This window comes from Trachurus japonicus, chromosome 21 (genome assembly GCF_045865225.1).
Source record: "Trachurus japonicus isolate A0001 chromosome 21, Traja_1.0".
In the NCBI taxonomy this organism is placed as follows: Eukaryota; Metazoa; Chordata; class Actinopteri; order Carangiformes; family Carangidae; genus Trachurus; species Trachurus japonicus.
In genome coordinates, this window is record NC_140927.1 from 30166556 (window position 1) to 30183484 (window position 16929).

Here is a 16929-nt window from a genome sequence, read left to right on the forward strand (position 1 = left end):
ATATAATCTGATAGTGGAGCGAGTTTTTCTTCCTTTCACTGGCAGGTTTTTCTACTTATTTCAAGCGAAAATTAGTTTGAAACAAATGAAAATTATCCAAAAACAAGTAAATTTTTAGGTGATGAGTCTTATTTAAAGTGAAAAGAGTTTGGTTTTGACAAGAAATTAGACATTTTGACAAGAAATAAGACAAATATTCTTGGAAAGGGTTATTTTGAGTTTCTGCAGTGCAGCAGTGAGGCGTGGCGTGGCGTGGGGGGTTCAGATGGCGCAGTCGTCCTGAGGGGCGGGGCTGAAGGCGGAGCTCCGCAGGGCGTCCAGGCAGTTGACCAGGATGAGCGTTCCCGTCAGGTGCTTCCAGCGCTTGGTGATGGGACTCTTCATCTTGTCCAGACCCATGTGCAGCTCCTGGATCACGTCCCTGTAGCTGTCGCCGATCTGAGCCGCCCACGTCACCAGGAAGTCGTACGCCGGCTTCCACATGGCCTGAAGACAGAGGACAGAAGACAGAGGACAGAGGACAGAGGACAGAGGACAGAGGACACAGGGTTATTTACATTTACTTTACATTTACTATTTACTTTATTCTATTGTTAATTCTTTTTCATTTTTCCCAACACAAACGATGTAATGAAGCGCAATTAAGGAAGTGGGACAAGTGACTTATTCATGCCTTGTGGGACTCAATAAGCACATCTTCATCTCACTCCTTTTCAAATATGTATGATTTTGCTTTGGTGTTTTTTTTATTTACAGACGAAGGAACAAACTGAAATTGTGCATAATCTTGTTTTACATGCTCGAAATAAATATTTTAAAAAAAGAAAAAAGAAAAGGGTCATGACCTTGTCCTTCTCTATATTAAATGTTAATGAACATGTGACCAGACAAAACCAGGAAGTAACAGAAAGTTTTATTTGAACTTCTGAAAAGGTGCATTTTATTGCTGTTATCATCTTTATCACCATCCAGCAGGTTGCTGGACACACACTGGCCTTTAATAGTCACCTGTCACTGCAAAAATTCAAATATATATTTCAAGAATATTTGTCTTATTTCTAGTCAAAATGTCATTTCTAGTCAAAACTAATTTTGATTTGATTCAATTTTGATTTTACTTCTTTCAAGCATATTTTCACTTGAAATAAGTAGAAAAATCTGATAGTGGAGCAAGTTTTTCCTTACAAAAAACTTGCTTTCACTGGCAGATTTTTCTACTTATTTCAAGTGAAAATATGCTTGAAAGAAGTGAAAATGATATAAAAACAAGTACATTTTTAGATGATGAGTCTTATTTTAAGTGGAAAGAGATTAGTTTTGACTAGAAATGACATTTTGACAAGAAATAAGACAAATATTCTTGGAAAGATTTTGAGTTTTTGCAGTGAAAAACGTGTTGGGTCAATGTTGGGTCTGTTGGGTCCAGACCTGCTGTGTTTGAAAGATCTCATATCTTCAGATAAATTCTGTTGTGAATTGTATGACTAAAGATGGTTGTCCCATCACAAAACCTGCACACATGACCTTACGAGTCTTCAGGATCATTTGAGGCTCAGTTAACAAACCGATTGCGTCACTAAGATTTAACTTTTACCCCTGAAAAATGTTGTAAAAGTTGCAGCAGAGACATCGACTCTGTCAGCTGGAGGTTCACCTCACCAGGGGCCTCATTTATCATTGTGGATACACCTTTTTTCACACCCTTTTTCCCCCGTTTTTTTGCGTTTTGGGATCTACCAAGCCAAAACCTGGCGGGAAGAAGTGTGAAAAGTGCGTACACTGACTGGTAGTGGAAACCCTGCTTTAAATTGTTTGTGACATTTTTTTCTGGGATAAAGGGGCAGATTAAATACGATTATTCTTCTTTCTGCTCTGTTTCATTAAGATTTGGGAGTGCTTTGTTTTTATAGCCTATTTCAATGCAAATCATTTTTCTGACTGATTTATTGCCCGATGTTGCCGTGTATCTCGCTTTCAGAGAAATTCCGCTTTCCCCGCTCCCTGTCCGTTGTCTTCACCGTCTCCAACTGACGTCACTCCACATAGCTACTTAATATGCATGTGCTGATTTGCATTGACCATATATGGTTGTGTTGGGGCGTATAGAGGGCGGGATAAGAGGCGTGTTCACATCCGCACTTTTCTTGGGTTTGGTGAGATTTATCAATGGAAATTGCGGAGAGTTGTGCGTACGCACAGTTTGATAGATCTGAAAAGGGTGTCAATATTTTGGGTGTACGCCATTTTGGGCTTTTCGCCGTACATCAAAATTTAGTAGCACTTTTACACCCTTTTTGATAAATGAGGCCCCAGGTCTGGCTGCTGTTTTTATATCTCCTTCCTCACTCTCTCTCTCTCTTGCACTCTGTCTGGTTTTGTTTTGTTTTGTTTATCTCTAGATTAATTTCCTTTTCAGTCGTGAAGAATAAACTTATTCTTAGTCATAACTCATGTGTGGTTTTCCCTCCTCGTGTCCAGCCTTGACAGTTTGATTAACAATGAAAAATGTGATAAATTGAGTTACAACAAAAACAAATCAAGGAGCCGATCGATGGACAGACTGGACTTTCTCTCCTCCGTCATCTCAGGTCATCAAACACCTTCATCATCACTGTTTTGTTCGTCTCTCCGAGTCCGTACCTCGCTGTCCACCACGCCGTTCTTGTCGCGGTGCGGCGCCTCGTACGCGTCCATCTGCTGCCGGGAAACCTTGGCGAGCTTCTCGGCCAGCTCCCGCCAGCGGCCGGCGAGCTCCACGGCCGTGGTCAGGAGGACGAAGTCCATGACCAGCCGAGCTACCAGACCCTGACAGTCCATCTTCAGCAGAGCCTGAGGAGGAGACGGAGACAGAGAGAGTCAGTTAGATCCTGAATCGGGGTGAGGAGGCGAGGACGACAGTAAATAGTTAAAGGACAATTCCGGGCAAATTCATCTCGGGGCTGTATTTTCCTAACATTTTAGGTCTAAAAGAAGGAATCTGAAGATTTTCTGTTTAATGTCTCCTGTTTTGCGCTAGTTGTGTCTATCCCTGCATCGCCACGGCAACAATGAATGGGAGCGGATGTAAGTTCCGCTGCTTAGGCTGTTTACATCCCTCAAAGCCGCAATTTTTTTCCACAGACAGCGTCAGATGGCGACTCAAACATGCACCGAGAAGTTTGTTTACTTCAAGCAAGTCAAGAGAAACGGGAGCTTCCGGCTGCACGTGAATACACCGCGCGCCAATGTGTTGTGTGGTATCACAGCAGAGAAGCAACATGAATTTCGTTGAATTCTTTTTTTTCAGTGACAATAAAGGCAATCTAATCTAATCTAATCAACTTGGGTCTCGCGCGAGACTCCGCAAGACTTTGAATTAGATCTAGTTTTACAAACATGTCGGCTTGCTTGAAGTAAATAAACTTCTGGGTGCATGTTTGAGTAGCCATCTGACGCTGTCTGTGGAAAAAAATTGCAGCTTCAATCCGCTCCCATTCATCGCTGCCGTGGCGATGCGGGGACAGACACAACTACCGCAAAACAAGAGCAATTAAACTGAAAATCTTCAGATTCCTTCTTTTAGACCTAAAATGTTAGGAAAATACAGCCCCAAGTTGAATTTTCCCGGAATTGTCCTTTAAGAATCTGTAAGTGAGAGCAGAGGAGCGGAGCAGGACTAAAACCACTCACTACACAGAGACTAATAAATGTACATCTACAGGTTTCACTCCACCGACTTGATCCGCTGTTATTTTCCACCGATGCCCCCCCCCCCCCTCCTCCCTCTCCACCACCACCACCACCCCGACCCCCCCCCTCTGCAAATCTCAGCTTTGTGCATTTTTCACATGCTTTCTGGTGGAAACAGAAATAAGAGCCTCGTGCTGCTTCAACGGCGTCGCTCAGGACTCGTGTCACAGCTGAGGACGAAGCCTGGAGACAGGACGGGACGGGAGGAGAGGGGAAGGGAGGGGGGGCAGGACAGACCATAATAAGATCAACTCTAAAACACAAGAAGAAGTAGAAGAAGAAGGAAAATGCACCATAGCTCTTCTGTCTGATTGTTTGTTTTGGTCTGGACAGGAGCTCGACTCCTCCCATCAGCCGCTCTGTCTCCATCAATACTCAGGTGTTTGTGGGAAAAGAAAAAGCTGCTTGTGTGTAAATAGAAAAAACACACTGATGGACACACACACACAAAAAAACCCCCCAAAAAACACTGACTTATGTATTAGTGACGACAGAGACAAAGTTTATAGTTGAGTTGAGATCCACAGAAGGTGAAAACCAACAAGAGCTGAATGAAAAACACTGATTAATGTGAAATATGATGGAAACAATGAAAACGTCTGGTAAAACCAAGAAAAGATTAAAAAATACTGAGATAAAATGAGGAAACATGACCTTCCATGTTGCAGCACAGACGTTGCACACCGGCTGTTTAACTCCTCCCTCAATCATCACCAGGTTCAATCACAATCATGTCAAATTCAACCTGAAACTGACTGAAAATATAAATATCATTATATTTATATTACTTTAATCATAGAGCACTGTTACAGAACAAATTCCCTCGGAAGATTAATGAAGTATTTCAGAGGTCGATGAACCCTCTTTGATCAATGTCCTCATTTTCTAAAGTGTCATCACACAAAATGTCACTTTATTAAAAAATCTCCACACTTATGATCATTTTACTGAAATTCCCAACATTAGTTTGAACGTTTTTACTTTCTCAAAATGTCCTCGTGTTCCAATAATTCAAAGACTGAATTAACTTTTCCCGACATTTGAGAAGGAAAAATGTCGATTTTCTAAAACTTTCTCACTTTCTAAATGAGATTATGAACTTTTTTTCAACAAATTGAACACTTTCCCCGTCACAACAGAAAATGTCCACTTTGTCCTTCATGTGCAAAAACTTTTCTCATGTTCAAAGATGTTCCTAAATATCCCAACACACACACACACACACACAGGCTGGATTTAAAGCTCTGGCCTTCAGTTGCACGTGCAGGAATGTGTGGAACGACAGGATACGAAGGGGGAGGAGGAGGAGGAATGTGGATGCCCAGCTTCACTCTGAGGATGGCAGCCTCTGTGGACCAATCAGACGCTGGCTGAGCTGCCACCACAGATAAAGACATGCCGACAAGAACAACCACAGGAAACCCCCCCCACCCCCCGCCAAAATAAAAGCAGATGACTTCCTGTTGGACTGTGACAGGACGGTGACGTGTTTATGTTTTGTTTCGTCGGCACAATGAAGCTGCAGCCACAATGTCACATATTTAGATACAGGATAAACATCAACAGGGTGTCAACTGACAACTGGCATCTCCTGCTCCATCACCCAAAGCATGATGGGAAAAATGTCACTGAGAGGAACTCAAATATGCAACCAGAATATACGACTAAAGAAAGAGAGGGAGAAAACAGAGCAATATGAAACACAACATGAAGGTGAACAACATGACCAGAGGGACGCAAAAGCAGCATCAAGGGACACAACATGACTTCAGGAACAACATATAAGCAAAGAGGGACAAAATAATTGCATAAACGGACATGAAATGACCGTGCAGAGACACTAACTTAGCAGAAAGAGACGCAGAGTGATCAAAAAGGGGACACAGATTAATATGAAAAGGCAAACAACATGACCAGAGGGACACAAAATGTGCAAATAGAGACAAGAAATGAGCATAAAGGGACAGAAAATGACCAGAGAGGGACGAAAAATCACTGCAGGAACAAAATATGAGCACGAAGGGACAAGATATTAGCATAAAAGGGACGGAAATAAGCATAATAGGACACAAAATGACTGAAGAGGGACACGAACGTAGCATAGAGGGACACAAAATGACTTCAGGAACAACATATAAGCTTAGAGGGGACAAAGAAATTGCATAAAGGGACAAGAAATGACTGCGCAAAGACACTAAGGGACATAAAGTGATCAAAAAGGGGACACAGATGAATATGAAATAACCATAAAGGCAAACAACATGACCAGAGGGACACAAAATGTGCAAATAGAGACAAAAAAATTGCATAAAGGGACAGAAAATGACCAGAGATGGACGAAAAATGACAAAATATGAGCACAGAGGTACAAAATATTAACATAAAAGGGACGGAAATAAGCATAATGGGACACAAAATGACTAAAGAGAGGGACACAAACCTAGCATGAAGGGACACAAAATGACTTCAGGGACAAAATGACTATGAAGGACTATTAAAACAACCATGGACAAAAAGTGAGCATAAAGGGACAGAAAATTACCAGAGAGGGACGAAAAATGACCGCAGGAATAAAATATGAGCACAGAGTAGACGTACAAAATATTAACATAAAAGGGATGGATAGGATACAAAATGACTGAAGAGGGACACAAACCTAGCATAAAGGGACACAAAATGACTTCAGGGGCAAAATATGAGCAAACAGGGACAAACATTAGCACAGAGGGACACAAAATGAGCACAGAGGGACCCAGACTTAGCAGAAAGGGACACTAGCTGTCCACAAAGGGACCTTTAATAACCACAGACTGACTTGGGGTCTTGCTCCTGTCGATCATGGGGCCTGTTGTGGCGTCCCACTGAGGCCGTGGAGACGTTTGAATGTTTGACTGTTGTGATGTTTCGTCTCTTTCTCTCTCTCCCTCTCCCTTTCTCTCTGGTCAGAGTTTTTTTTTTTGTGTGTGAAGCTGCACTTTCATCTTTTCTTGGCTCCTCTGATGGAAACGTCCCGGCCGCTGTAAATGTTTGATGGTGCACGTTGTAAAGTATTTATTAGTGAGCGTACTGTCCTCTGAGTCTGTGGCCTGGTTTAAAAAAAATAAAATAAAAAAAAACTAATAATTGTGCTGCAGAAGAAGAAGAGGCCCGGTGCTCCTCCATCATCACTAGGGTTGCAAAATTCCGGGAATTTTCAAAGTTGGAAACTTTCCATGGGAATTAACAGGAATATATGGGAATAAACGGGAATAAATCCGAAATTTACTAAATTGATTGGTGAGGGTGAGTAATATTTTACTCAACATTCATGTTTTTGTGGTTCAGTAAAATAATTAATTGTTCATACAAGAATTAAAACTTGATAAAGTTCTACTCACAAATAAATCTGTTGAAATGATGTCATGTTTTTTAATTGTATATTATTTTGCATGGATGTCTTCTTATGACAAAACAAAAATATTTACTTTTATGTTTGGATATGATACAGTTTGTTTAAATTACCCCCAATTTCCAGTTAATTCCCATAAATTCCCAATAATTCCCATAAATTCCCATGGAAAGTTTCCAATTTGGAATATTTCCAAAATTCCCCAGCTTATAACTTCCCATTGAAAGTTTCTGGAAATTTTCCACCCCTTTGCAACCTTAATCATCACTAAGAGTTAAACAGCGTCGGTGCACCGAGGAGGAATTAAACCCTGTGCTGTGTTTTTCCAAAATGTCAGCTGGTCTATGTGGACGGGTTATGGGACACTCTCTCTCCCTCTGAGCGTGTGTGTGTGTGTGTGTGTGTGTGTGTGTGCTTTAGTTAAATGCCACAGAGTTTGTTTCACCAGCTCAGCAATCAGCGCTCTGCGGCCCTGCAGCTCCCCCCGCTGCATAAATCATCTGCTTGTCAAAACCAGAAGAAAATTCCTGCAGACATATTTTCAGAGATAACGTTGATGTGGGAACGAAGCAGACAGTTCAATCATGTCTGTCGTTACACACACACACACACATAAACACACACACACTTTGGGAGAAGTAAACCGAGGCCACTGAGCGACAGCGAGTTTTCTGATAAATTGACTTGTTTCCTCTGTCGTCCGGTTTCTGTTTTTCCTCTCAGCCACAAACTGACACTCAATCTCTCCACTTCAATCTCCTCTTTATTATTTTCTATCCCATCTTCATTTTCCATCTGACTTCCTCCACCTTTCCCAATCTAGCGGCTTCCACTCTCCATCTCTGTGGTTTTTTAGCCTTTTCATTTTCCTCCTGCAGCAGCTCAGAGTTTCTCTCTCATCTCGTCACCTTTTCATGAACAAACGTCAAACTCAAACTCGCTCTGAATCCTGAGGCTGTGTCTGTCTGTCTGTCTGTCTGCTGGGTTCGACTGTCTAACCCTCACATGTGAACTCTTCCCTCTTCTTATTCTTCTACTCCTTGCTTCATAAACCGCACATTCCCAAACAAGGCCAACTCTCCAGAGGGCGACTGATCTGTTGTTCAGTCAATTATTCCAAAAGCAGCAGTTTGCCACACCCAGCCACCGAAGGAAGAGAAGGAGGAGGAGGAGGAGGAGGAGGAGGAGGAGGAGGAGGAGGAGGAGGAGGAGGAGGAAGTGAAGGGGAAGGTGGCCGGGGGGATTGTGGAGAGGGAAAAAAATGTTCATTTGTGTACAAAAATGGCAAAGCACACAGAGCTAATCGCACATAATGGTCCGGGGCGGCAGAGAGTCCTTTTCCAGAAATAGGATGTTGTTATTATTCCCAGGCTCAATCTGCCACACTGATCTCACTGCAAATAATTCAGCTGCGGGTCAGACGCTCGGGCCGCAGAGGCAGAGCGGAGTGAGAGCTTTGAAATGAAAATCCCCCCTTTTTTAGCACCAAAGACAACAAAGGTTTCACCTCTGTGGTCTCACGCCTCAAGACCTCCTGGAATCTGCAGCAGAGGAGGAGGAGGAGGAGGGGGAGGAGGAGGAGGAGGGTTTTCCTTGGTGCTCCTCTTCCTTTGAACACAGGAAATCAGATTAAACCTACAGACTTGTGTTCATAAATGGTGTCAGTTACTTCCTCTGTTTAATCTTTTTGTTAATGAACTGAAAAGGAAGTTGCGGAAACGTTTGTTTGAATTCTCCAAAGCCACGTCCAGCAGGTTCAACAATTTAGCTGAAAAAGCTTTAAAGGGGAACTCTCCAAGTCTGGTGTCTCCTCCTCTGTGTCTCTAACCCTCCTCTCCTCCATGTGCATTTGTTTCCAAGGAAGCCGGTGAGAAATCAATCCATGGAGCGGTGGATAAGGTTATTTATCATCTACCATGTTACCATGTGTATATCTGTGTAGTCTTATATGTCATCAACAAGAGATTACGGGTGTATAAAGGTAGATGTTAAAGCTCCATACAGTATAAAGGTAGATGTTAGTGTTAAAGCTCCATACAGTATAAAGGTAGATGTTTGTGTTAAAGCTCCATACAGTATAAAGGTAGATGTTTTTGTTAAAGCTCCATACAGTATAAAGGTAGATGTTTGTATTAAAGCAGAAGTAAGTGGTCCGGTCGTTTTCGCTAATGCTGCGTTCCAGGCAGGCTTTTGAAATCGTAAATTACAGCTTCACAACTTACGACTTTGTAGCGTTCCAGGCAACCCACTCGTGTTTTTCCGACCTGTTTTACCGGTGAAAGTCACTATAACGGCCACTCGTAACTTCCGACCGGTGAACTCGTACCAGATCGAACTGGTACGACTTCACGGTCGGAAAAATACGAGTTTCCTTGAACGCACCATAACAGTCCTCGTCGCTACGTCACCACATTCACGGCGTTCCTTGGCTGCACACACAGCCCTGCATGCCGTTCTCTCTCCTCATTGGATAAAAACTGTAGGATACGATAAATGTTTTCCCTTCGGCTCAGAGCAGAGCAGAGGGACTGACAGACCCGTGTTTCAGACCAAACACTCTATGTAAGTGATTGCTGTCGGAAGATATAACTATTTAAGACTTATATTAACACAAATATATCGCTTACTTCTGCTTTAAAGCTCCATACAGTATAAAGGTAGATGTTTGTGTTAAAGCTCCATACAGTATAAAGGTAGATGTTTGTGTTAAAGCTCCATACAGTATAAAGGTAGATGTTTGTATAAAGCTCCATACAGTATAAAGGTAGATGTCCATGTGTAGTGTGATTATAAAGCAGCTCTAGGTTCTATATTAATACTGTGAAAGTATCAAAGCCTCAGTCCACAGAGAAATACACACAGCCTGTATTCAGAAACTGAGCCTTAAAACCAGCCGTCAGGACTTCCTGTCACTTTGTGAGGTCACAACAAAGTCCCGCCCCCTCACCACCTGGACCCACCATCCAACAACTTGCAGGATTTGGTTTCTCTGAGTTAGGGCTGACCTCCAAAAGTCGACTATTCGACGATTCGATTCGGAGGGGTCTGATTCGACTATGAACCTCGTAGTCGAATCTAACCAAGACCCTATACCATTCTGACTATATGGGGGTGCCCACGGCTGCTGAGCATAAATTGTTACATAGAATGTCTTTTTTCGTTATAAAAAGACTATTTTGATACAAAATCTGCTTACTTTCTGTTAATAAAGAGTTCAAAATTATGTGTGCGTTTAAACGGTAGTCTTAGCTTCTTACTACGTATTAATAAATCACCCACTGCAGTTGCACAATCAAATGAGCGGAGGTGAGCAGTAGGACCGTCAAAGTCACGGTACTCAGAAGTCACTGCAGAACACTCACGGAGTGGCAAAAAGACGAGGGGCAGAGCCGCCAAAGTTTAAAATCAAGGAAGTCTGACAGTCTAACTGTGTCAACATTTATCATGCATGACCTGACAGAACAGCAAAACATTGTGAGGATACATCTGACTTTGACCGAGTTACATTCAAGAACCTGCTTTCAATCACGGAAAATAAATTAACTCCAGCTGTGATTTTTTTTTTCGATGGATCAGCTGTGTTTACCGTTTCAAGTGTCAATAGTTCTGATGGTTAGACAGATGAATTAGTCCCTAACACATCCTAAAGTTTGACATGTCAGAGTTTTTCAGAAGAGGAACTTGTTTTTTTTCCGACTTCCGAGTTGTATTGAACGCACCATAAGTGTCGGGAGTCACAGCTGTAATCTCGTCCCTCTGCAGCCTGTCTGTCTACCTGCCGGTGCTGCGGTCACACTGTGTGTGTTACAGGATTGATTAACGTAATGTACGGAATGTTTTACCCGGTTTCTCTGTGTCCACGACCACCGCTATCCTTCATCACGTTGAGGGATGTTTGATTTGCCACTCACAGTCCGAGCAAAAGGAGCGTTGTCCAGGGCAACGTAACATAAACGCATACCCTGGCTCACAATGGCTACTAAAAATCATCCAAAGTGTGGAAAATAAATAAAGGTATTTGTTTTACACCTACCATATTTTTGGGGTGTTTTAGCTCTTTTGTTTGAAACGGGAAAAAGTCGCAAATTTGCTGCTGTCTAAAAAAAAAAAAAAGGTTCGACGATCAGTCGACTACGGCAAAATCTGACGAATCAGATTCGACTATGAAAATCCTTAGTCGAAAACAGCCCTACTCTGAGTGTTTCATTCTCACCACAAATCATCTTACAAAGTAAATTCCAAAATAATTTGCTCTCTTTCTGTTCATATTTATAAAGAGAAAGATGTAAAGCACTTAACCTGTCATTACCTGACTGATTACGCTGATATGTTGTTGTTCAGTCTCCAGAGGACGAATCCATTTAACTGTCTCCTCTAGCAGCAGGTGATAGTTTCTGTTTCCTTTCCTCTCATTAAAAGTCTCCTCATTCATCACTCGACAACCTGTCGTCTCCTCTGGCGTCACCGTGAAGTTGATGTTTCAGAGTTAATTAATTGTCTCAACAACACTCTTTTCTCTACACTTTGCATATTTAATTTCAGTCTGAATTCCCAAAGGGAGATGGAGGAGAGAGTCTGTTGTACAGACCTGCTCACAATTACAAAACTCAGCCCAGCGCCTTTGTTGAAGTTGCATAATTTCCCCATATTATGAAACCAGGAGACACTGAGGAGCATCGGGGAGAAATCTCATCTCTGAACTGGAAAAACCTCTCAGAGTCTGACGAAGTCTTTTATTCCACCACACAGACTCTCTACACTGACACTAAGTGAAACTTCACAGCTGTTTCCCAAACAGCTGGAGGTGGAGAGTCTGTTGTTGAACAACTCAATCTTTATTTAAATGTATAAAAAAAACTGATCTCAGCCCAGTGTTTTCCCTCTTTTAGCTCCATGTTTGGTCTCCACCAGCTGCTGCGTTGCTACACAGACGTTCTGACCTACAAATCAGATTCTCCAGTAATTTAAGAAACACGTTTGTTTGGTTTATGACCAAGGAAACATCCTCAGTGAGTATGAAATACCAACACAATCTGTTGCTGTGCAGCCCCAGTGAGAATTTAAAGGGATAGTTCACCCAAAATTCAAATTTCACTCATTATCTACTCACCCTCATGTCAACTATGAGCTGTGAGAATTTTCAGAGTCCTCTGTGCCTTCTCTGAGTTACGGGGGGGTCCGTGCAGCAGTATTTGTCCATATAATGGTTGTGAATGGATACCACTTTTCTTCGTCCAAAAAGACACACCAAAAAACATCCAAATACCTCCATAGTGCTCGTCTGTAATGTCCCTCTTGTATTGAAGCCCCGACATGAGAAAATGTTCCGCCGGTCAGTGCAAATCGAGTGAGATTTGCGCTGACACAGGAAGAGCAGTGAACCGAGACACTGGGAGCTTCTGCTACAAACAAGCTTAAAATATAGACTTATTCAATTTTTTTCAGAACAATTTCTCATGTCGGGGCTTCAATACAAGAGGGGCATTACAGACGAGCAGTATGGAGGTATTTGGATGTTTTTTGGTGTGTCTTTTTGGATGAAGAAAGTTGGTATCCATTGACGACCATTATATGGACAAATACTGCTGCGCGGACCCCCCCATAACTCCGAGAAGGCACGGAGGACTCTGAAAATTCTCACAGCTCTTAGTCGACATGAGGGTGAGTAGATAATGAGTGAAATTTGAATTTTGGGTGAACTATCCCTTTAAAGAAACGCGTTTCGCGTTTGTTTGGTTTATGACCAAGGAAACATCCTCAGTGAATATGAAACACAAACACAATCTGATCTTTTTTTTCCATGCTGTGCAGCCCCAGTGAGAATTTAATAGAAATCTGATCTGAACTATCGTCTCTAATCCAACCACATGAAAGATTTCACCCTGAAACCTCTGAAACCATAAAATGTATCCGTTCTTTCTTATGTAACTCTGGCGTTTCCATGCAGAGTTCAAACACTTAAATTGCTCCTTAATCAAACATAATTATTATGATGCAACATGTCCAACGGTGCTGCAGCCGAACGCCGACATTAAACAGAAATCATTATCTCTTATGTAACGTATATTTCACCTGTCAGAGATGAAGCACCAGCGCGGAGACTGTGTGCTGCACCAGGGGGGAGGTCTGGGTCAAGGAGGATTATGGGAAGGATACGGGGTCGAACGGGCCTGCAGGCGCCTGCAGGTCCAACAACTGGAGCTTCTGTTTCGACTCCGAACAATGAAGCAGGAAACATCTGTCGGCCCGAGATCCAACAGACACAAACCTGGATCCTTCCCCTCGTCGTCGGCCGACAACAACAACAACACGAGCTGCTCGCAAAACAACATCAGACTCCGAGGCCACGGCGACGGAGCCCAGAGCGAATAAATGAATCAAACTATTGAGTGTAATTATAATCAATTCATTAGAGTCCGTTTCAGTCCATTTAACCCTCCTCACATATCAAGCACTCGCAAGGAAACGGTGCAATCTTTCAAAATCTCTACGACGTTGATTCAAGTTGTCAAAGACTGAAAATGTCACAGTTATATTAAAAAAATTATAAAGGTTTTATTTCTACAACAGGAGGTTCAATGAGTTCAGATCCTGCACTGTTTTTTGTTTTTCCCCTTCTTTATCTTAAGTAATGACAGGGGAGGGGCATCAACCTATGAGGTGTGATGATGAATCTGGACCTGTTCTCAGACTTGTTGCTGCTTGCTGCGTGAAAACAAACCCAAAGGTCAAACCATCAGAGCTGTGATCGTCATCTATAAATCATTCCTCTGCTACTGAGAATTCAAATCAAACACGAGAGTTGTAGAAGAATAACAACAGGTGGGCCAGAATCAGAACCAGGGTCTGTCCTCTGAGGACCATGACTAGCTAGATGTTTGTATTAAAGCTCCATACAGTATAAAGGTAGATGTAGTGTGATTATAAAGCAGCTCTAGGTTCTATATTAATACTGTGCAGTGTTTCCCCCAGAAAATTTGTTAGTTAAGGTGGTGTCTGACCTGTCGACGGGGGGGGGGGGCGAGCGGATCGATCGTCGGTGGGGGGGGGGGACGCACCGCGCCGTATTAAGTTTCGCTTTCAACACGCGCTGCTGTTATGCATGCGCGCTTCTCTGTGGTGTGTATGTGTGTGAGACAGTGTTGGGCAAGCTACTTGGAAAATGTAGTGAGCTAAGCTACAAGTTACTCTACATGAAATGAAGCTTCACTACACTGAAGCTACCCACCAGAGAAATGTAGCAAGCTACACTACAATAAAATGACAAAAGTAGCTTAGCTACATCAAAGCTATTTTTTTTAGAAGTTAAATAAAGTTTTTCATTTATATCGGCCCATTGTGAGTGCTGAAAGATCTATGCAAGTACATTCCAAAAAAACCCAAGTGTCTTTTCAAACAGTGGTTCCTAACCTTTCTTGGTCAGATTTTTTTTTAATTCATCAATTAGGCTACTAGACATTTCAGGCGACCTCATTTGAATCTCAGGCGACCCCACGTGGGGTCCCCCAAGGTTGGGAAACACAAAGACGTCGGCCACGGACGGAGTGGGCGACATGCTGGGACAAGGAGCTTTCGTTTTAACTGCTGCAGTCGTCTCTCCCTCTCGTACTCAGCATGCTGTTAAGGGTGTTTGGAAAGGCGCGTTCCTACAGGAACGATCCCCTCACTCAGCCCTCTCAGTGGCCGTGTCTCCGCTGACAGGACGCACCGGGCTCTTGGAGCGACGTGCAACGGTGCGCGCGGTCGCTGTGCAGCGATAAAGTTGTCCAGCTACGGCTCTGATTCACGAACTTAACCTCACTACTGCCCAACACTGGTGTGAGAGGATGCGGCCATCGTCCGACGGGGGGGAGGGGCGGCGGCGAATATCGCTACATTTTTTTTTTTTTAAGACGTTAGTTTAGGCGGCAGCTCTTTGTTGTTAAGGCGGCCGCCTTAACAGGAAAGCGCTGCGGGAAACCCTGCTGTGAAAGTATCAAAGCCTCAGTCCACAGAGAAATGCACACAGCCTGTATTCAGAAACTGAGCCTTAAAACCAGCCGTCAGGACTTCCTGTCACTTTGTGAGGTCACAACAAAGCCCCGCCCCCTCACCACCTGGACCCACTCTCTGAGTGTTTTATTCTGAAACTTGCTTTATTTTATATTGCATCAATCAGAAAACATTCAGCCAATCAGAAGAGAGCCTCTTCCTCTCTTCTGATTGGCTGACAACGACATGTTGTTACTAGAGCTCCAGAAAGGAGCTGAGAGAGGAGATGGAAAACTATACTGAGATGGTTTTTAGATCTTCTGATGGATCAACACTTCAAAATAAAATCACATGAGGTCTTTCATGTTTTCAACACAAACACATATCTGGGATGTTTGGTATCTTACAGAAATATATAGCATGAGCGGACATGCACTGCTGGCGGCCCTTTCCTCCACCAACAATCAAAGCGGGCCAGAACAGATTCAGATATTTGAGCACAAAGGCAGCGACCACACTGCTCTGGATTTGCTTCTCTTTCTTCTATAAATAGACTTCCGTCCATGTCAAACGACACACCGTCAAACCGTATAAGAGACGGTCGTCTCCGTGCACATAGACACAACAGTGGCTGTGCGACAGAGCAGAGGGAGATAAGGATTTCATCTGACAGTCTTTAGACTCGGCTCTGCTTTTGTGAGAGGCCCACACATGCGGCAAAATCCACTTTTCCGAGGACGCAGAACAAACATCAGATGTTTGAGCGAGGCACAAACTGAATATTTGTGTCAGTTAAACAAAACAAAAAAAAGCCTCCGTGATTTCACGTTTGCTGGATCGCTGCGTGCTTTGATTGTCCCACAACACACTAACCAGTAGTTTCGCTGTAATCCTGACAGAAATAACATAAGAACAGACCTTCGACTCAGAGATGAATTGTGAGGGCATATTTTCATTCACCACCTTTTATTATGTTCTTTTCCATGCTGCAGTTTCTCTGTCTATAAATGGGTCTAACTAGTGTTTACAACATTGAGCAAATTACAGTGTTTCGGCTGCGTGTTACTTCAGCTGTAGTAGCGTCCATGATCTCTGACGGAGACGTACTCAGCAGCACATTATACTGACAGAGAGACAGAGTGAGGGGGAAGCTTCCACTCTGAACACACACACACAGATACATGAAATGCAAAGTTTTACAGAGCGTTAGTCAGACTGGGTGTGATGCTGCTTTCGCTTTTGAGTTGAGAATCACTACCCAGACCGCCTGAGGTGATGCTGAGCATCCACATTTCCATGACAAGAAGACACACAACGGAGTGAGGAGAGAGTCGTGTTTGCACATTTACAGTGAACACGTTTCATCTACTTCGAAGAAAAGCTGAATGTAGTGAAAAGAGAGGGAGAGAGAGAAAGAAGCAGAAGGCGTGAACGCTTCCTCTTCGTCTCGCTGCAGACACATCTGTTCACTTGAGAGAGAGTAAGATCCAGACTCATGTCAAACTTGGCTGAGGAATAACCATCTGATATTCTAATTATAGACCAAATGAAACGCTGTGTGGAAAAGACACAGCTCTTGTCATTGCTGTAGGAACAGAGGGATTTATGCCGTCGATCTATACATGACAAGTCCCCGTGGCTATGTTTGAGTCATAAACAGTAAATAACAATGGTGCCCGTGGTCCCATTTCTACAGCCACTTTGTGCTGTGAATACAAAACTGGGAGTGTGTTTCATTAAAGCTGCTTCCCTGCGTAGTCGTCACCCCTCCCACCCCCCTTCCCTGCAAGGGCTTTGATTCATATGTACATAAAGACAGAAAATTATCAGAGCAGCCTGAG

At 43.0% G+C, this 16929-nt stretch overlaps 1 protein-coding gene across 2 annotated transcripts in view; it reads right to left on the reverse strand.

The window, feature by feature from the left end:
- Positions 1-231: 231 nt before the first annotated feature.
- Positions 232-16929, reverse strand: part of LOC146965542 (SH3 domain-binding protein 4) — a 50175-nt gene continuing 33477 nt past the window's right edge. For both annotated transcript variants that reach the window (XM_085764779.1, XM_085764780.1), the window contains exons 4-5: positions 2641-2829; positions 232-486 (exon numbers count right to left, since the gene is read on the reverse strand). In XM_085764779.1, the coding sequence (XP_085620905.1) occupies positions 262-486; positions 2641-2829 (414 nt within the window). In that variant the 3' untranslated portion in view covers positions 232-261. The remainder of the gene's footprint in view (positions 487-2640; positions 2830-16929) is intronic.